Consider the following 20,739-nt stretch of genomic DNA (forward strand, 5'->3'; position numbering starts at 1 on the left):
AGCAACTCGCCAAGGCTTCTTCGACATCACCTCCCAAACCCGCAACCTCTACCATCTAGAAGGACAAGGGCAGCAAGCACATGGGAACAACACCTGCACGCTCCTCTCCAAGTCACACACCATCCCAATTTGGAAAATATAGCGCCGTTCCTTCATTGTCGCTGGGTCAAAATCCTGGAACTTCCTACCTAATAGCACTGTGGGAGAACCTTCACCACACAGACTGCAGCGGTTCAAGGCGGCGGCTCATCACCACCTTGAAGGGCAATTAGGGATGGGCAATAAATGCTGGCCTTGCCAGTGTTGCTCGCATCCCATGAACGAATTTTAAAAAAACTATATTTAACAGTCCCAAAATTGACAGGAGAGCTCAGAACCTATTGAAAGCTGATCCTATCATTTCAGGTCACGGGGTTACAAAGGACACGCGAGTATGAAGTCACATCATTCTCGCACGTTCTCAGACACCTCACAATTCATCTGTACAAATGGGAGATCCACGTGGAGCTCGGTCAGGGAATCTTTGTGAGATAAAGGTACAGACATCAGCTCTGTGATTTCTGTCCCAGGATATGCCAGTTGGGGTGTAAGCTGAAGTAGCACGATAACATGATGAGGAACAAATAATTTGGGCATGCGTGTCACATGATTTCTTGAAACCAAATCAAGTTTTTATGATGTGATGGTAATGTTTCAAGACATTTGGCTTTTCCAATTACATACCTTCGATAATGCTGTCATTTCTCAATGAATAGTTGTTTGTTTAAAGCTTACCGAGTTGGGTGTGGATATATTAAGGAGGAGGACCAGGAAGCAGCATGTGCCAGTTTAACACTGCGGGGGGGGGAAAAGAGAGGGGGTGCAATCAAAGAACCTAACGTACTTGTAGCAGAACGGTGACAAAAATAAACAAAATCAGTCAAATTTGACTGCCTTTATACTGTGTGGTTCTTAGAAGCAGACGGAGAATACCCAAATTTCCAGATTCTCATGGCAAAAAATTTGCAAACCATGTTGACTTCATGATTAATCAGAAAATTACGCAATTGTATGCTGAATTACTGACTAATCAATACATGATTCACTGGTCATGGTACGATCCAATTTGCTAGCTTCCTTCCTTTAAAAGCCTGTTCAAAACCTATTTTTTGACCATGTGGTTAGTCCGCCCTTCCTCCCCAATCTTTTATGCTGCTTGACATCTTTCTCTCTCTCTTTTGGGCTCAACGGCATGAGTGCTGTAAAACTGCAAAATTGCCTCTCAACACTTACCGGCCAAACCCACACGTTAATAATGGCTACTTGAGTGAGAATTCCAAGGGCAGGTGGAACTTCACTCCAGAAAGAAGGGAGGGGAGGGGAGAAAATTGGCAACAGAACATAGGCACAGGAGGAGGCCATTCAGCCCCTCGAGCATGTTTGGCCATTCAATTAGATCATGGCTGATCTGTATCTCAACTCCATCTACCTGTCTTGGTACAGAACAGAAACCAACAGCATCAATACACAACTGCTGTAACACAATGGTTGTAATGCAATCAAAAGGCACCCATCAAACTGGCTGAAAAAACAGAAGCTTAAATTCTTTATTGCAAAATATATTACCACACAGTTTTGTTTTACAACGTATTGCAGTCAGTGCTGGTGTCAACCAGTGTTAAGGTGCACAAGGATTTACTCAACAGGCTGGATATAATGGTTAGGTTACTTCACCGCTCCCCAGCATGGTGGTTCCATTTGGCCAGAAACAATTCATGAAACTTCAGCTTCTTTTTCTTCATCTACAACCTGACAACAAAATAAGGAATTAAACACATAATTTCCACAGTCATTTAAAAATAGATTTTTTTCTGGTGAGGGGGAAAAGATACATAAATTAACCTTCGTTCAGAGTGAAGCAGGTCAGTGCCGGAATCGGGAAAGCTCCACTGTATACATTATCTTCACTATGTATATATACACACATGCATGCCCCCCTCTCCCGGGTTAAAGAAAGAACTTGCAGTTCTGATGAAAGGTCTTCAACCTGAAACATTAACTGTTTCTCTCTCCGCAGATGCTGCCTGACCTGCTGAGTCTTTTTCAGTATTTTCTTTTTATTTTGCATTTATATAGCTCTTCTCATGGCCCGAGGACGTCCCAAAGAGCTTCCCAAAAGCCAATAAAGTACTTCTGAAGTGTAGTTGCTGTTGTAATGCAGGGAAATGTGGCAGCCAATTTGCACACAGCAAGATCCCACAAACAGCAATGACCAGATAACTTTTTTTTTAAAAATTCGTTCATGGGATGTGGGTGTCGCTGGCAAGGCCAGCATTTATCACCCATCCCTAACTGCCCTTGAGAAGGTGGTGGTGAGCCGCCTTCTTGAACCGCTGCAGTCTGTGTGGTGAAGGTTCTCCCACTGGCAATGTCATGGAACCAAAAGTCATGGGTGCGGTTAGGAAGGGAGTTCCAGGATTTTGACCCAGCGACGATGAAGGAACGGTGATATATTTCCAAGTCAGGATGGTGTGTGACTTGGAGGAGAACTTGCAGGTGGTGTTGTTCCCATGTGCCTGCTGCCCTTGTTCTTCTAGGTGGTAGAGGTTGCAGGTTTAGTGATGTTGGCAGAGAGATAAATGTTGGCCAGGACAACAGGGAGAACTCCCCTGCTCTTCTTTGAATAGTGCCATGGGATCTTTTATATCCACCTGAAAGAACGGGCGGGGCCTCGGTTTAACATCTCATCCAAAAGACGGCGCCTCCAACAGCACTGCAGCATCCGCCTAGATTTTGTGCTCAAGTCTCGAGTGGGGCTTGAACCCACGACCTTCTGACTCAGAAGCAAGAGAGCTAACACTGAGCCAAGGCTGACACCCACGACATTTGGTTCCATTACATTGCCTGAATGAACAGACTGCAAACCAAGTTCTGAAACACTAATTTAATCGTCCACAATTCGGTGCCCATACCACCACCTTTCAAAATGGAAAGATGTGATAAGGTGCCAGATACATACAAGTCCGTCCTTTTTCTTACACAAACTTCTCTCCTTTCCACCCTCACTGTCCATTTCCTTCGAGTCAGAACTGCTCAAAGGCCAAGCTCAAATTCGCTCTGTAGCCTCCCGTAGATTAAATAGCTTGGATTGGCTTCGAGGTGATTTACCTGACAATTTACCCTCCCTTTCAGTCGGAAGCACCAATTACATAACAATAGATGGACTCATTAGTGTCCCACTTACAGCAGTGACCAGTTTCACAACATGCAGGTTTGATTTCCAGACCAGGTTGCTTACCTGGACCACACCTTCCACCTCTGGGACATAGAACTGCAACATGTTTTCAATCCCACTCTTCAAAGTCACCATCGAGCTGGGACAGCTAGTGCACGCACCCTGCAGCTTTAACTTTACAATGCCATCTTCAAACCCTTTGTAAATCACATCACCTCCATCCTCTTGAACTGTGGGCCTGATAGTTAATGGGGGTGGAGAAAGAACAGTTAAGACATTTTGGCCACAACCTAGGCTGACATCACGATTCAAACAAGGATCGAACTTCACTTTGCATTTAGCCAGTCCGCCTCAAACTAAAATTAGGCACAAAATATTCAATTTTTTCCCCCCCAGGCGCTGAATAGTTCATTTTATTACCCATATATCATCTAGATTTTAACATTAGCTGTCTTTGCAGAATCCAGAACCTTAACAGTCCATGAACAGCCATGCAGTGTGTTCCTTTAGGGAAAGGCACTTCACTCTTCCAGCGGTGGGTCAGGAAGAGAGAAAGAAAAACTGAGTGCATGGCTGCCATCTAGTGTTTCCAAGCTTTCTTGATAATGCACCTCAGGAAGGCGATCAAAGATAAATGGGATTGGAGGGAGCAAATCACAGCCCAAGTCATCCTGGTGTTCACTTCGAGTTACCACAAAGAGTTTAAAATCATAATTTAAATGTCCAGCTACTTCTGTGGAACTTCGACATTCTTTCCAGTCCAGTGCCAGATTCAGGAGTGGTGCAGGTATACCAGACACCCAGTGCCACATTCCCGTTGTTATCTATCTACCTGCTGATGAAGAAGCATAACATTGCCGCCACCGAAACAAGGTGAGTGGGCACCTTCTAACCTCAGCCAATGGTGAGTGAACCATGGGAGTCTAAGGATACAGATATGTATTTACATTGTTTTAATAAAGCACATCAAATGTAGGTAGAATTGATTTAAACTGTACGTCGGCCAATCTTATCTTTTGATCACAATGACACTCCAGGATAAAAACCATAATTCGCAAAGAGCAAAGGTAGGAAACAATGATTGCTGAGATAACAATGGAAAAGGATATTGACCAGGATATGCCGCTATGATTGTGTGTGCATGCGTCTAGCAATCTGTTCGATGACCTAAGGGTTATAAAACACCCTACTAAGTTAAACTTGGAGAGAATTAGACAATGAATGCTTGTTTTCAACACGGTATACAATAGGGAAATAAAGCTTCACTCAGCCGAGAACTTGAGCTACCTTCAAGGACAGGTACAGTGAACGGCCTGGACTGGACATCGCTCATGATTCCCGGGAAGTTTGTTACACGTAAATTTCCAGTTGTAGGACTGCGTGCGCTGTATGTATGTAGTCTTAAGATGAATGTTTTGAAACAATAATAAATGGAGTTAATTGAGATATTACTGTCTCTAGTTTTCAGGAATCTGTTATTAAAAGGATAAGGATTATCTGGACAGCGAGCATTGTCAACTGTAGTTTTTAAAACACCTTCCGATATGCTGGTTGCATTTTTGATCCATGTCAAGTAAAAGGTGAGGAATGGGGCAGTTTTTACTTACCCCATTTTGGTACCATCATTGTGAACATTGGTGAATAAAATTTGTTTTATGTGAAGAACTAGTTAAGTTTCCCCGAGAGCTACGGAGAGCCTCCCTGCGGGAATGTGACCTGCAGATTATGTCAGCTCTCCCTGTTAGTGAAGCCATGGGAATAAACCTTTACATTGGGAACCAGGATAAGAGAGCTTCCCTCTCACTACTCACCGAACATGTAACACGTCTGCTCACTAAAAATGTCAGTTCAAGTTTCAGGAACAGCCCTTGGATCGAAAAGTTCAAAAATAAATTCTCTTAAACCACTCTGTTGTAAAATGGCCCTCGACCAATTGAGCTATTGACGTATGAACTATTGTATAGATAGGAGACACCCAAAATAGCAGTCATTTACAGCACGCCTGGGAGAGTCTGAACCAGAAAACAATTTGTTTCTGGTTTCAGTGTAAAAAGGCCACCACTGTCCACCGCCTGAGCCAATGTTAAGCACTTGACTGCTCTTGATATAGAAATAAAGGTAAAAAGATGCAGTAATTTACCCCCATATTAATATTTGACGGCCTTTGGCAGCATTCAAATGGTACTCACCTAATTCTGGTGTCCAACAACTCCTTAATTATGGCTACAACTTCATCGTCTTCGTCTGAAGGAGCTAAAAGCACAGAGGAAACTTAGTGTCCAACCATTCCATATTATTAAACAAGTTGTGTCTGTATTTTATGGGTCAATGACATTTTTAAAACTGGAAGAGGAAAATGTCCCACAGCATCACCTGAATGAGAAGGCATGCAACAGATTTGCTCCCAGACCTCGGGCACTGCCCCTCTGATTAGCAGACAGACCTGCTCTCCCGATCATCAAGACATGAGTTAGCATCCATGACGCCTCGGGTGACAAGTTCCTGATCTTGGTTGCTGCTTAGTCAGGGAAAAGGAGTCATGGACGCTATGTCAGGGAAAAGGAGTCATGGAGGATAGCCTCAGTCTGCAGGACGATATAGATGGGTTGGTCAGATGGGCGGAACAGTGGCAAATGGAATTTAACCCGGAAAAGTGCGAGGTGATGCACTTTGGAGGGACTAACAAGGCAAGGGAATACACAATGAATGGGAGGACCCTAGGCAAGACAGAGGGTCAGAGGGATCTTGGTGTGCAAGTTCACAGATCCCTGAAGGCGGCGGAACAGGTAGATAAGGTGGTAAAGAAGGCATATGGGATACTTGCCTTTATTAGCCGAGGCATAGAATATAAGAGCAAGGAGGTTATGATGGAGCTGTATAAAACACTGGTTAGGCCACAGCTGGAGTACTGTGTGCAGTTCTGGTCGCCACACTACAGGAAGGATGTGATCGCTTTGGAGAGGGTGCAGAGGAGATTCACCAGGATGTTACCAGGGCTGGAGCGCTTCAGCTATGATGAGAGACTGGGAAGATTGGGTTTGTTTTCCTTGGAGCAGAGGAGGCTGAGGGGGGACATGATTGAGGTGTACAAAATTATGAGGGGCACAGATAGGATGGATACTAAGGAGCTTTTTCCCTTCATTGAGGGTTCTATAACAAGGGGATATAGATTCAAGGTAAAAGGCGGGAGGTTTAGAGGGGATTTGAGAAAGAACTTTTTCACCCAGAGGGTGGTTGGAGTCCGGAACTCACTGCCTGAAAGGGTTGTGGAGGCAGGAACCCTCACAACATTCAAGAAGCATTTGGATTTGCACTTGAAATGCCATAGCATACAAGGCTACGGACCAAATGCTGGAATATGGGATTAGAGTAGACAGGGCTGATGGCCGGCGCGGACACGATGGGCCGAAGGGCCTCTATCCGTGCTGTATAACTCTATGACTCTAACTCGCGTTGTAATACTCCATAGCGGAGCTTGTGCTCTGCAACCAGAGAATTACCCTAGTTAGTTTTTAACTTCAAGAAACAGCTTCAATTTATATCCGAACTACTTAAATCCTGAGGCAGCAACATACGGCTGCCCTTACAGCAGTTGGCAAACGTCGCATTAACTCTGAAATGAGACTGAAGTCCAAACTCCACTCTCCAGTTACGCATTCCTGACTCCCTGCTTGTTTAACATCTGACCTAACTCTAGGGTTGCTCTCATCAGTGCTAAATCAGATACATGCCATGATATACTGGCAGCAAATCGGTAACTAAACCCCCTACACAACAGCTGATTTCATCCCCTCTCCTTCTACGACCTGCAGGCTTTTAAACCCCGAGGTTGGGCCACATAATTATTACTTCCTCATATCCCTCGTCTTCTCTCCTACTCTTCAACCTGCATTATGGGCCTCAGTCTCTCAATTTAAAATAAATTCTCTCTGCTTCAGGCAAGCTCACATTCACTGCCAGGCAACAGCCTCGTTTATCTGGTTGTAACTGAGTGGAAGTCCAGCCTCCAACTACTGTGGGCAGGAAGCAGATTGGAGTGTGGCCTTAACCGCGATACCCTCTCAGTATCATCCTTGTGAATCTTTTTTGCACCTTCTCCACTGCCTCTATATCCTTATAACAATATGGAGACTGCGCATGGTACTCAAATTCAGTCTAACCAAGGTTCTTTTCAAGTTTAACGTAACAAAACTTGTCTGCTTTTAAATTCTATCCTTCTCGAATGAACCCCGGTGTTTTTTTTTTGTTTTTTTTAAATGGTCTTAAGACTGTGTCGCTACATTTAGTGATTTGTATATCTGTACCACTAGGTCCCTTTGCTCCTCATTTCGACTCTTATTTTCCAAGGCCTCCTTATTCTTCCTACCAAAATGCACCACCTCACACATAAGTACATATTGAAATTAATTTGCCATTGACACTAGTTGCGTGCTTTGTCCCAGTATCGGTGAGCACCTTGTGGACAGAAGGGGTGAAAATTGTGAAATAACAATTTCTCCCTTTCCTCTGAATATCCTGCTTGCTGACACAGATTGGTTATAATTGGCAGACCATGCTCTACTCACACTGAATGCCAGTTGCATCCTTTCTGTTAACAGAACTTGCTGACATGCATGACCTGTAAAGTCACTCAGGTGGTGTTCTTGAGGCAAAGATGTCTGCAACTGGGTAATTATTAAGTGTTAGGCACAATCCAAACGCACTGCATGCAAGTTCACATTTTAAACAACACGAGCTGCTTTGGAAGTAAAGTGCTCGACATGTCCGTCCGTCAGTAGCCTGCAGCGACCGCCAAACGACTGAAATGTGAGGAAGCCGAGTTGGATGCCTATTTCAAGTGACCTGCAAAGGTGACAAGAGTTCGAAGTGGTATTGTTTTCAACAGGTTTTATTGCTAACCAATGCCTCCACCTGCAAGTAATGTTCTGGGCTCACTTATCTTCACCATTTAATGCTTTATATACTTCAGTGAAGATCCCCCCCCCCCCCCGCCCCCAACCACCCCTTAACCAGCTTCTCGCCAAATAATCTTTAAGCACTTCGACAATGGGCTGACTGGAGCCGATGTGGTGAGAGGCTGTGGAGTGCACGACAAGTGCCGAAACGAGCAAAAAAAACATTAGTTTACATTTTTCTTATATAAAAAATCCCAGTAAAACAAATTAAAACAAATGGAACATTGTTCAAAAGTGGATGACTTACAGAAAATATACCTCTCATGCCCAGAGGGAAAAAAATTCCATGGGGCATTTTGTTTTAACGTTAAAAGGCATTACACAACAACTTGCATTTATATAGCACCTTTAATGTAGTAAAACATCTCAAGGTGCTTCACAGGAGCGATTATCAAACAAAATTTGACACCAACCCACAAAAGGAGATATTAGGACAGGTAACCAAAAGCTTGGTCAAAGAGGTAGGTTTTAAGCAGTGTCTCAAAGGAGAGAGAGGTAGAGAGGTTCAGAGAGGGAATTCCAGAGCTTAGGGCCTAGGCAGCTGAAGGTACGGCCGCCAATGGTGGAGCGATTAAAATCGGGAGTGCACAAGAGGCCAGAATTGGAGGAGTGCAGGAATCTCGGAGGGTTGTAAGGCTGGAGGAGATTACAGAGATAGGGAGGGGCGAGGCCACAGAGGGATTTGAACACAAGGATGAGAATTTTAAAATCGCTGCTTCCAGGACCGGAAGCCAACGTAGGTAGCGAACACAGGGGTGATGGGTGAACAGGACTTAGTGCGAATTACGATACGGGCAGTAGGAGTTCAAGTTGTTACTGTAGTAGACAGACAAGCTTCAATGGGATGGATGGCCTTTTCCTATCTTGGAATTTTTCATATGTTCCTTTCAAGAATCTAATATATCATTACAACAGAAGAAATCAAGGAGCAGTGTTTTATACAAACTGTAGCAGCGGTCTTCATAACTTGCCCAAGAGTTATCGGGTCAATACTGCTCAGAGAACCACAGCTCGATGAGTTGTTTTGTGCTTGACAAAGCTTGCAGTTGAGAACCTCTCACCCACCTGTATCAGAATGCGGAGCATCATCCGTCATTATAGGGAGGCCAGATGCAAAGAAATCCATAATGGTGGCGTACACATCTGGCTTGAGCAGTTTCCACTCCACGTCGTTGTCTGCCTGGCAATATATAGATTAGAATATTACAGCACAGAAGGCGGCCATTCGGCCTATCGTGCCTGCGCCAGCTCTTTGAAAGGGCTATCCAACCATTCCCGCTCCCCTGCTCCTTCCCCTTGCCCTGCAATTTTTTTTCCCTTCAAGTATTTATTCAGTTCCCTTTTGAAAGTTGCGACTGAATCTGCTTCCACCACCCTTTCAGGCAGTGCACTCCAAATCATAACAACTCGTTGCATTAAAAAAAAATAGTCTCCTCCGCTCACCTCTGGCTCTTTTGGCAATTATGTAGATAAATACATGCATAGATAAAAACAATATTTTTAGTTTTTAAAGCAGGTTAAGCCCAGGTAAGGAACTCCATGAAGATCACCTGTCATACCACTACAACAGAACACCACAGAATAAACTGACAAGAAACTGAGTTTCCCTCACAGTGGATTGTCCTGCGATCACGATTTTGAAGTTCTATCCAGTTAATGCGCACCTCAAATCCACATTTACAAGATGTGGTCTCTCCCCATGCCAACTGCTAACCCACTAGACACCAGCATATTGCCGCCCATATCCCAGAGATAGTAAAATTTACCACGGGTCCAGTTTCATTTCAATTAAGGCACTTTAAATTTACTGCACCTGTTTTGAGAGAGGAGTGTTACACAACAACCTCCTGCTGCTGCTCTCCCCCCATTGTGTTGGGTTGTCCTTCTCGTGGCAAATAGCAGCGGAGCTGGCAAATCCAGCGGCACTTAGCCAGACTCGCGGTGAAGCAAGTGTCCACTGCCAAACGAGCAAATGAGTTTGTTTCGAAGCACGGAAGAGTGAGGAGTCGATAAGCCGGCCTTTCAAATTGGAAAAGCACCTTTGGCCAATTCCAATTGCAATAACCATTGACGCAATAGCGGTCAATAATTCCCAAAAGGTAAAATACAAGACCTATTTTCCGAACTAAATCTTAATTCATTTTAGGCTGTGGAAAATCTGTTGGATCAAAAGCGCAGGTTCGAAATTCACGGCTAACGGGATTCGCAAGTGGGTGATGCTAACGTGTTGTCAGAGGGCAGCAGCTCATTTCCTTCTTACCTTGGTGATCGTTATGAAGTCAGGCCCAAAGAAAACCCCTGTCACTCCATCAATTCGGAACAGCTGCCTGCCGAGCAAAAATAAAACCACTTAAAATATGAAGGCAGTACTACTTCTGCTTATCCAACAGCGCTTGTCCTATAACCAGCCCCACAACCCTCCCAGAACTCTGCGTTCCTCCAATTCTGGCCTCATGTCCGTCCACCCACCCCACTCCGCGCCGTTCCTTCACACCACCATTGGCGGCCGTGCTTTCAAACGTGTAGGCCCTGAGTTCAAATTCGCTCCCTCAAACTCTTTCACTCTTCCTCCTCCTTTAAGACAGTCTTAAAACAGACAAGACCTGTCATGATGTCTACTTCTGTGGCTCGGTGTCAATTTTTGTCTGATTACGCTCCTGTGAAGCGCCTTGGGATGTTTTACTACGTTGAAGGCGCTATATAAATGCAAATTGTTGTTGTCTTTGGTGTTCCAGTAACACACAGCCTGCTTCACTCCCCCACCCCCAATCTGAAACAGTGCAACTCTCGTTAGAAAACATAAAAGAGGGTTTGGAACGAGAAAAGCAATTCACATCCACTCATTCCATAGTTCATACATGACTGGATCAATTAGCAACTCGCCCTTTAAGAACATAAAAAATAGGAGCAGAAGTAGCCCACCCAGCCCCTCAAGCCTGCTCCGCCATTCAACAAGATCATGGCTGACGCCCACGTCAACCAAACAGATCTGGCAGCATCTCGAGAACCCTCAAACCCCTTTCGCAATCTTTGAGGTGCACCTTGAGCTCTCACACTAACTGTGGCCCAATCCCAGGCCTCCTCTGTCAACAGGCTGAGGGCCGCCCGGAGGCTTGTCGGCAACACGATTCTCTTGTCAACACTTTGACAGGGCGCTCTCCCTCCTCCCGGGCACTTGCCACCCACGAGGGGGCTGAAATCAGGAATGGGGAAACAAAAAAAAAAGCCAACAAGCAGATGCATGCTGCCTTGTGTCAGAAATGTAAATTTTCATTCCTGTCAGTTTTGTTTTGCTCTCGCTTTCACTTTATGGATTTATTTCCAAGTTGCACTGCGCACAGGTAATAGATCCCATACTCTTAATAAAAGGTTAAAACAAACGACCACCCAGATTCTGGAGAGGCTGTGGCAGTGACAGAGAGAAAAAATATAATTTAAAGTTTACGTCAATTTAAAAACCACACCTAAATCAATGAGACTTTCAAAGACAAGTCAAGTCAGAGTCAACAGCAGAAGGTAGATGCGAGTGCTACTTCAGTCTAATCCAAGCTGTGTTTTGAAGAGAAAATGCAAACAATATGATGAGCACGGAAAAAAATAAAAAGGCTGCTATGGATCTCTCCAGTGCTGCAGAACAATGTCCCATCCCACCAATCTCCGCAATACCTCCCAACCTGCCACATTTGCTTCTTTACAGCGGAGGCTCTGCATGCATGTCACAGGGTCACACTTGTGACTCTGTCATTCTAGCTTTGCCCAGTGCTCGTGGAAGGTCCATAAAAAAGGGAAGCAACAAGAGAAAGCATGTGGCTGGCCTGCATGGACAGGCCGAGAGCTCAGCCCGCCTACAGCCAGAAGGAAATGGCTGCCCAACAGTGAACAGTGCAGCGGTGCGGTTACTCGTACAGCTCGTAACATGATTCGCCCCCACCCCCAAGGTGAAGAACCAAACCACCTTAAAAAGGTGGCACTCCGCCTCTCCACATGCGCGTATACTGCCCGCGCCCCCCTCGAATATTACAGCATTGATTCCGAAGGCAGTACTGGCTCCAGAGACAATCCTGCAGCGACAAGCCTGCACCCTGACTCGAGGCTTTTCTCTCTCCATCTTGCCAAGCCAGCCCTTCCATTCTCTCCTAAATTGGCTCCAAGTTTCACCTTCAACAGTCCCTTGACTAACAAACAAAGAACGCGAAGTACTGCACCTGGCTAAAGGGGAACAGAAAGCATTGCGGGGTGCAGAGAAATCCATGGTTCCCGATTCCAGGACTGGACGGCCTGGGATAAACTTCAAGCTGTTTGGGTTTGGTGTGTCCTGGGTCTGAATAAATATACTTCTTGCTGAAAGAAGGCAACAAGACAATGGATTATCACCAGAGCAACCACCAGCTGATTTAACCTCCTCTGAGTAATGGCATTCTCTCTCCCTATAGAGAGGTGGGGGGTAATGGCCTGAATTGCTGCAAACCACAATTCCATGGGATACAGCTTTATGTCTTTATAACTTTCAAGTCCGGGATAATCTTGCATTGTGTTCGTGTCCCAGCAGGTAGGGTGCGCAGGTTGATGTTTTGCCCCCAACTTTTGAACGTGAGGGCTGGCACAGCCCGTACAGGTAATCTAAGATTAGATTTGCTAGATAAAAATAGGCAGCCCAGGCAACCACTCTCATGCACCCCCTTGTGGCTGATCACAGACAGTTAAGTGGAGTTCAAGTCAGGATATGGGCAAGTAGGATTGCTGTGAAAAGAACCCTGTGCTCGTCAATAAAGGAAGTAAACGGGGGGGTCTCGCCTACATGGGTACTTTACTGATGCCACTCAACCTTCCACTTCAACCAACACCTACTCATAAAAGTAACGGTCAGGAAACATGGCGTGAACTGGATTCGAGAGGAGATCTAAGGCAACAAATAATCGAGGGGCAGCACAATAAACTTTTGCACAAGGGTTACAGTCCCCAAAATCGGGTTATTATTACAGTTGAATTCAGTTATTGTTGGGTTACAATGATTTGTTCTGCTGCCCGACGGCTTGATAGCTAATGATTTTATCGTAGCCTTGGAGGGATGTCTAAGCTGCTCAGGACTTCTTGTGGATGAATGTGTTTGTTAACCCACTGAAGATATTTTCCTGCCTAAGTCAGTAAACTGTTGAATGAGCTCTTCAAATCACACGGGCGACATTAATTCCAGAGTTCAATAAGCTGTAATTATTAAACACCGTGAGGGATACATACAAAATCAGAGCTGCCAGGTTAAGTTTCTAGTTTAAGGACAACTGTAGGATCACAAATCTCTATTCTAACAGTCATTCCCAAATCTTACCCTTTAAGGCTTCACGATACAGGAACTGAAAAGTGAGGGCACCTGGGTTATTGGAGTGTCAGAGAAATCTCTTTACATTCTAAAGGCTAGCTGCGTGGGAATTCAGCAGATCAGGTGCACGATATGGAGCTTTAGCCCAAATGCCAACTGCTGTTTAATTTGAAGTCTGTGTTTACTAGCACTGTGCTGGAACTGCGTGGACTCAATACCGCAATATGGCTGTGTCTGTAAATTAAACTACCAACTGGTGCAAAGTCCCGCTGATTCTGAACTATAAAAATGCTGAAGGAAATATAAAGAATGCAAAACAACATCTGAATTCCAGAGAACTCTCACTTCGGGAGCAGCAGAGGGTAATTGTGCTTTCTCACTCATCACCCCTACTGTAGCAGCCTGATACAGAAAAGACAGAGCCTTTCCTATCACCATCTTGGCAACATTCAATTACCTGCTCGGGCATCATTGCCTTAGCAACATGGAAAGCAAAGTGCAACATTGGAGTCACAGGACTGCCTCGAGACTGGCACTGTGCCAACTTCTGCACTAAAAATAGGCAGAGATAAACACAGGTTACCTTTGAAAGGGGAGCTGCAGCCTCTAGATCCCCTAAAAAATGTCAAGATAGTTCCAAAATATGACGATTAATGTTCCTTATTCTAAGTGTTCTTAAAGCAAGTGCCAACGACATGGCTGGGAAGCAGCTTGAAGGAGATGCGGAGCCTGGTGGCAACAGAACTGAATTAACATTATTTGAGCTGAGGGATGAGTCAGCGTCAACTGTGCACAGTAATTAAGCTCCTTCACCCGTCAGGTTCGGACACCCATAGGAGCTGGAGCTCCTAGATATTAACACTCACTGAAAATATTCTAAAAAGGTTAGGCAGATCTTGTGCACCAAAAGGACAACGCAGAATTAAGAAATTAGTTACCAGGGAAGCCATTAACATACACAGTGTAAACAGACTCAATATACAATCAGATGTGCTTCTGGAGAGAGTGGGGACTGGTGAGAAGGTGGCGTGGACCCATGAAAAACTGAGATCTGTTTGGGCCCAATGGCCTTTTTCCATTCCTAAAAATTCTCGTGTCTTTATATGACATTTTAATTTTCAAAAATTGAAGTCAAAACACAAGTCAAAAAATATCACAGGAGGCTCAACAGATCCTGGAATAACAACAGCTAAAGGTGACCTTGCTGGATGAAAAATTCAAGGGGATGCAACTCCTCCAAAAGTAAAACGTGGCCAAGAATAACAATCACCACCTTGTGCTGTTTTGCTTTTTTTTCCTGCAGCACTTAAATACTGTTTCATCCCTCCCCTGACTTTAAGCTGCTGAAATGTCTTGTTTCAATAGTGAGTGCTGATGGACAGCAGACTAAGATGCCTTTAAGAGGAAGCGAGTTAAGTACATGAGGGAGAAAGGAATAGAAGGATATGCAGATAGTGTGAGATGAATTAAGGTGGGAGAAGGCTCCCGTGGAGCATAAGAACATAAGAAATTGAGGCAGGAGTAGGCCATACGGCCCCTCGAGCCTGCTCCACCATTCTATAAGATCATGGTTGATCTTCGACCACAACTACACTTTCCCACCCGATCCCCATATCCTTGATTCCCCTAGAGTCCAAAAATCTATCGATCTCAGCCTTGAATATACTCAACGACTCAGCATCCATAGCCCTCTGGGGTGGAGAATTCCAAAGATTCACAGCCCTCTGAGTGGAGGAATTCCTCATCTCAGTCTTAAATTGCCGACCCTTATCCTGAGACTTTGTCCCCTAGTTCTAGACTCTCCAGCCAGGGGAAACAACTTCTCAGCATCTGCTCTGTCAAGCCCTCTTAGAATCTTGTATGTTTCAATGAGATCACCTCTTATTCTTCTAAACTCCAGAGAGTATAGGCCCATTCTGCTCAATCTCTCCTCATAGGACAACCCTCTCATCCCAGGAATCAATCTAGTGATCCTTCGTTCACCACCTCTAAGGCAAGTCTATCCTTCCCTTGATAAGGAGACCAAAACTGTACACAGTACTCCAGGTGTGGTCTCACCAAAGCCCTGTACAACTCTAGTAAGACCTCTTTACTCTTATACTCCAACCCACTTACAATAAAGGCCAACATGCCATTGGCCTTCCTAACTATGCTGTACCTGCATGGTAATTTTTTACACCCAAGTCTCTCTGAACACCAACATTTAATAGTTTCTCACCATTTTTTAAAAAGTCTGTTTTTCTATTCTTCCTACCAAAGTGAATAATCGCACATTTCCCCACATTATACTCCATCTGCCACCTTCTTACCCAAACACCGGCATAGACCAGTTGGGCTGAATGGCCTGTTTACATGCTGTAAATTCTACTTATGTCTATGTAGCTCCCTGACTTGCCCCAGTGAAAGAAATATTCAGTTTTCTTCCCCCACTATTTCAGTAACATAACCACTATGCAACCGTACCAGTATTTCAGTACGACATAATTACACATACGAACACGATGGAAGGAGAAGACCTACCAGTCCATCCAGCCTGTCCTATTCTGTTGCTGCTTGTGAGACCTTACCGTCGGCAAATTAGCTACTGCATTTGCCTTGTTTTAATTTCTCTTTCCACTTTTCCCCTCACCTCTCCTGAACCAATACTATAGTACAGCTCTAATGCACCACCACTGTCTGTCTCAAGTGGCCACCTTTCATGTGTGAGCCTAGGTAGTGAAGGAGGCTATTCAACTATGATGGACTTCACAGCTGAGTCCAATCAAATCCTCCCCATTTAGCTACTTTTTAAAAAATCATTCATGGGATGCGGGCGTCGCTGGCAAGGCCAGCATTTATTGCCCATCCCTGTAAGATTCTCAAAATTCACAGATCCCCCGAAAACTCAGAGAAAAACCCTAAAGAAATTCACCTTTACCCTGAGTATGGGAAAACTTTGGCCATTGACTATAATCCTAAAATGGAAGGATAGTTGAGAGGTCACCAGACGAAATCTACAACCCACACGTGGAAGGTGGGAGAATTACTGCTTCAGACATGTCTCTGTTTTAATGCAAAACGGACAGCAGGGGGTCGATAAGCACTCCCATTGAAAGAGATAACTGTTTCCAGACTGGTGGGGCCATGTTTTTGTTTTAATGCAAAACCTATCAACACCTAGGACGTTCGATACAAAAGGAAGCCTTATGTGACAAGCTCTAAATCAGAATTAAAAACAATGACACATTGGGAGAAGCAATTTGCAATATGATTGGGACCATCAAAAGGCCAAAGAACTTTGTAAGAACTGTTTAAACAGACCATTGTAGAAGAGACAGCCACAAGGCGAAAGCTCTCTCTCTCTGGCTTGCTGGCTCTGGTGGGCTGCTTGTGTTGGTTCTGCCTGTGTCTGGAAAGAAGAGCAGTTTGTAGTTTCCAGCAAACAACAAGACGAGGGGAAGGCAGTTTGACAAGGAAGATCAGCAGCTCTAGAAGCAGGCCGACACACAAGAAACTGTCTTGGTTCTGCCTGTGACTGGAAAGAGCAGTTTCCAGCAGACAACAAGGAAAGCAGTTCGACAGGGAAGGACAGCAGCTCTAGAAGCAGGCTGACACACAAGAAGAAACCAGAGCAACAGTCCCAGTGACCATCAGACACCTCGCGGCAACAAGGGCCTTACGAAACAACCAACCGAATATTACCACCAACCAACCGGGTAATATTGAGCCACCACGACCAAAGAAAACCAACTCGGGAGAAAACCGAAGATCCGCAAAGTTTCCACTCTACAATCTATTTCTGACCTACCTCTGGGTGAATTACTGTCAAGGTTTCGTTTGGTGAGCATTATCCCTGGTCCTTTAGAGTCCAACCTAACTAGTACAGTGGGATTTGGGAGGGGTGAGGTATCTTTCTACTGTAATTTCCCTCGCGTGTACTGTAGTGTTCCCCATTTTATTAGAGTGTTAAGATTGTTGTGTTGTATTTCCTCTCTTGAATAAAGGTCAAAGTTTCTTGCACCAAAACCAGTTGTCTGCTGCACTTTGTCACAACCCCCAAATAAGTCCAAGGTCTAGAACCCAGGGAGTGGGAGCGATTCGGACCGCTCAGTAGTCAGAGGTGTAGCTGACACACACCACCACCCCCTACATCCCTAACATGTGCGCTCTTTTGAACAGGAGGCAGCGGAAATTTATCAGGAGCTGGAACCTTGGCTGATTTTTCCCTCTCTAGGCCCAGAGCGCTGAGACTAACTATGATCAACTAACTCACCAGCGGCCAGATCAAACCTGCTCTTCTGGGCTCAGCACTGTGTGGAAAGATGCATCAAGTTGCTCATAATCACCTTAAACATAAACATGTGACATCTACAGTACACATAATAATCTGTATAAGCAAACAATGACGCTGTACGAAGACAAACCAAGAACTGATTTGACAAGCATTAAAGAGAATTGTGTGTCTTTGAGAGAACCTTAACCAAGTTACCCCTGACTCAATCTTCAGTTTCTGAACCTTGAGGTTTCAAATAGCTTACAGGGAGCAGAGAATGAAGGTGATGGTTGCAGAAATTTTTGATATCCCATCCCATTCCCACTCCACTTCTGGGTGTAACACAAACGTTTCACCAGCTGTTCTGTGTGTATTCTGAAAAATAAGAATTAAATTAGCAGTGAGGTTCAACTTCATTAAATTCCTCCACTCTGCAATAAAACTAAAGGCGCTCCATTTCTTTCAGGTGCAATTGCTTCTTTTTTTTTAAGAATCAGGTGCACGAGATACATTTTTATACAGCCTTTAATGTCCTGTAATAAAAACAGAAAATGCTGGAGAATCTCAGCAAGTCAGGCAGCATCTGTGGAGAAAGAAACAGAGTTACTGTTTCAGATTGAAGACCTTTCGTCAGAACTGGAAGATGTTAAAAGAGTTAAAGTTTTTAAACAAGCACAGAGACAGGGAAAGGGAAGGGAAGGGAGGGGAGCAAAGAACAAAAGGGAAGGTCTGATATAGGGTAAAGGGCAAGGGTGATTAAATGACAAAAGGAATGATGGTGGAAGGCAAGGAAGGTGGTAATGGGACAGGTTAAGAAACAAAAAGATTGGTCAGGAGTAGATATAAAATGGCAGCAGCAGAACCATTACCAGCATTTGCTGTCCAAAAAATAGGAGTAGAGGTTATGATCTGAAGTTATTGAAATCAATCTTGAATCTGGAAGGTTGTTAAGTGCCTAAACCAAAGATGAGGTGCTGTTCCTCGAGCTTCATTGGAACAGTGTAAGAGGCCGATGACAGGGAGGTCAGAGTGGGATTAGGACAGGGAATTAAAATGGCAAGCGACCGGCAGGTCTGGGACACGCTTGCGGACAGAGCAGAGGTGTTCAGCACAGCGATCACTGTTCCAATGAAGCTCAACGTAAGCTCAAGGAACAGCACCTCATCTTTCATTTAGGCACTTTACAACCTTCCAAACTCATTGATTTCAATAACTTCAGATCATAACTTCTGCTCCCATTTTTTCAGACAGCAAATGCTGGTAATGGTTCTGCTGCTGCCATTTATATCTCCTCCTGACCAATCTTTTGTTTCTTAACCTGTCCCATTACCACCATGCTTGCCTTGCAATATCATCCCTTTTGTCATTTCATCACTCGTGCCCCTTACCCGATCACAGACCTTCCCTTTTGTTCCTCCCCTCCTTCCCTGTCTTTGTACTTGCTTAAAAACTTGAACTCTTAACATCTTCCAGTTCTGACAAAAGGACTTTGACCTAAAACATTAACTCGGTTTCTTTCTCCATAGATGCTGCCTGACTTAGAGCTCCTCCAGCATTTCTGGTTTTATTTCAGATTTCCAGCATCTGCAATATTTTGGTTTTGATTTATTGTGCTGCACTTTGGCAAGACTGCAAACAATTTAATTTTCAACTCAAACACTGCACTTGCAAAGTGACACATTTACACCCACGTGCTGCAACCCTACAAATGCATCTTTTCAGTTGACAAACAAGACAGCACTGATGCAAAAAGAAAATGTAAAAGCAAAAACAGCTGATTGTTATACAAGGGAATTACAAGATCGTCTGCAGTACTCAAGAGGCAACACACAACGGTGCAACTCTAAACAATTCCTAACCAGGACAGAGGGACAGAGGTCTCACAATCTTATCCCATGATGTGGAGATGCCGGTGATGGACTGGGGTTGACAATTGTAAACAATTTTACAACACCAAGTTATAGTCCAGCAATTTTATTTTAAATTCACAAGCTTTCGGAGACTTCCTCCTTCCTCAGGTAAATGTTCAGGAGCTCCTTGAAGCCTACGCATTTATACATATAGAACAATACATGGTGTTTACAGACTGCCCCTGCAACTGCCCGTTGCCAAGGCAATCACCGTGTTCAGACAGAGAGGTGTCACCTGCAGAACCCCCGAATACACATTCAACAAAAAAACAAACAGGGAAAAAAAAGAGAAAAAAAAAGTTTGTTTTTTTGTTGAATGTGTATTCGGGGGTTCTGCAGGTGACACCTCTCTGTCTGAACACGGTGATTGCCTTGGCAACGGGCAGTTGCAGGGGCAGTCTGTAAACACCATGTATTGTTCTATATGTATAAATGCGTAGGCTTCAAGGAGCTCCTGAACATTTACCTGAGGAAGGAGGAAGTCTCCGAAAGCTTGTGAATTTAAAATAAAATTGCTGGACTATAACTTGGTGTTTTAAAATTGTTTACAATCTTATCCCAAGAGAGCCACCGAGAGGCCTGTAAAATTGCACTGGGTTTGCACTCGGCAGCTCTGCGCACAATCCCTGTTTTTGAAAGGGGTTTCATGGGTTTCCCAAAAGTCTGCAGACAACCAGCAATGTTTCAGGAGACCTTCCCTCTGACCGAGAGCGCCCAGTGACAACGCAAACCCACCTTGAAGCCAGGATCCAGCAACACTGCCTCAACCTCACCGCCGCCATCTTTGATAAGGAGGCCTCCTGGACCCGCCCCTCCTTTGAGCTGTCCATCGAGCACGCCCGCCCGCTATGGCCCTTCGTTTGTTCCTCCCTCCCTTCCAAGAAAAGTAACCTCTTTTGTTTTCAAGTTTAGGTTTAATTTCAAATGCATGGTTGATTGACAAGATAGTCAGGCAATGCAGGGTGACTGCCACACGCACTCTGCAGATAGAGCGGTTTCTGGGGGCGGGGCTTCTGCCGCAAGGACCTCGGTGCAAGAAGCCCCAATGTTACACCGCCCACTCAGGGAGATGTTGTGATTTCCCACCCTCT

At 44.6% G+C, this 20,739-nt stretch overlaps 1 protein-coding gene across 3 annotated transcripts; it reads right to left on the minus strand.

The window, feature by feature from the left end:
• Positions 1-1,562: 1,562 nt before the first annotated feature.
• Positions 1,563-20,481, minus strand: nfu1 (NFU1 iron-sulfur cluster scaffold homolog (S. cerevisiae)). Of its 3 annotated transcripts, XM_068001048.1 has the most exons (8): positions 20,384-20,481; positions 18,004-18,113; positions 12,375-12,510; positions 10,430-10,496; positions 9,235-9,349; positions 5,404-5,467; positions 3,278-3,452; positions 1,563-1,788 (listed from the first exon to the last, which is right to left on the minus strand). In XM_068001048.1, the coding sequence occupies exons 1-8, from the start codon at positions 20,476-20,478 to the stop codon at positions 1,753-1,755; spliced, it is 798 nt and encodes a 265-aa protein (XP_067857149.1). In that variant the 5' UTR covers positions 20,479-20,481; the 3' UTR covers positions 1,563-1,752. The 3 variants fall into 3 exon arrangements, with proteins under 3 accessions (XP_067857149.1, XP_067857151.1, XP_067857150.1); XM_068001050.1 differs by lacking the exon at positions 12,375-12,510 and having other exon boundaries at positions 20,384-20,480; XM_068001049.1 differs by lacking the exons at positions 18,004-18,113; positions 20,384-20,481 and adding an exon at positions 17,955-17,972.
• Positions 20,482-20,739: the final 258 nt, after the last annotated feature.

The sequence above is a fragment of the Heptranchias perlo genome, chromosome 20 (assembly GCF_035084215.1).
Source record: "Heptranchias perlo isolate sHepPer1 chromosome 20, sHepPer1.hap1, whole genome shotgun sequence".
Taxonomy (NCBI): Eukaryota; Metazoa; Chordata; class Chondrichthyes; order Hexanchiformes; family Hexanchidae; genus Heptranchias; species Heptranchias perlo.

Bases quoted from the DNA above. Each gene is read 5' to 3' on its own strand.
- nfu1 (XM_068001048.1), bottom strand. From the start codon at position 20,478: ATGGACAGCTCAAAGGAGGGGCGGGTCCAGGAGGCCTCCTTATCAAAG. The intron at 10,497-12,374 runs GTGCAGTACTTC...TTTGCTCGGCAG, and splicing joins TTCTGTTCCCCTTTAGCCAG to GCAGCTGTTCCGAATTGATG. The intron at 5,468-9,234 runs GTGGGTGAGAGG...CTGTGCTTTTAG, and splicing joins TGCTCCGCATTCTGATACAG to CTCCTTCAGACGAAGACGAT.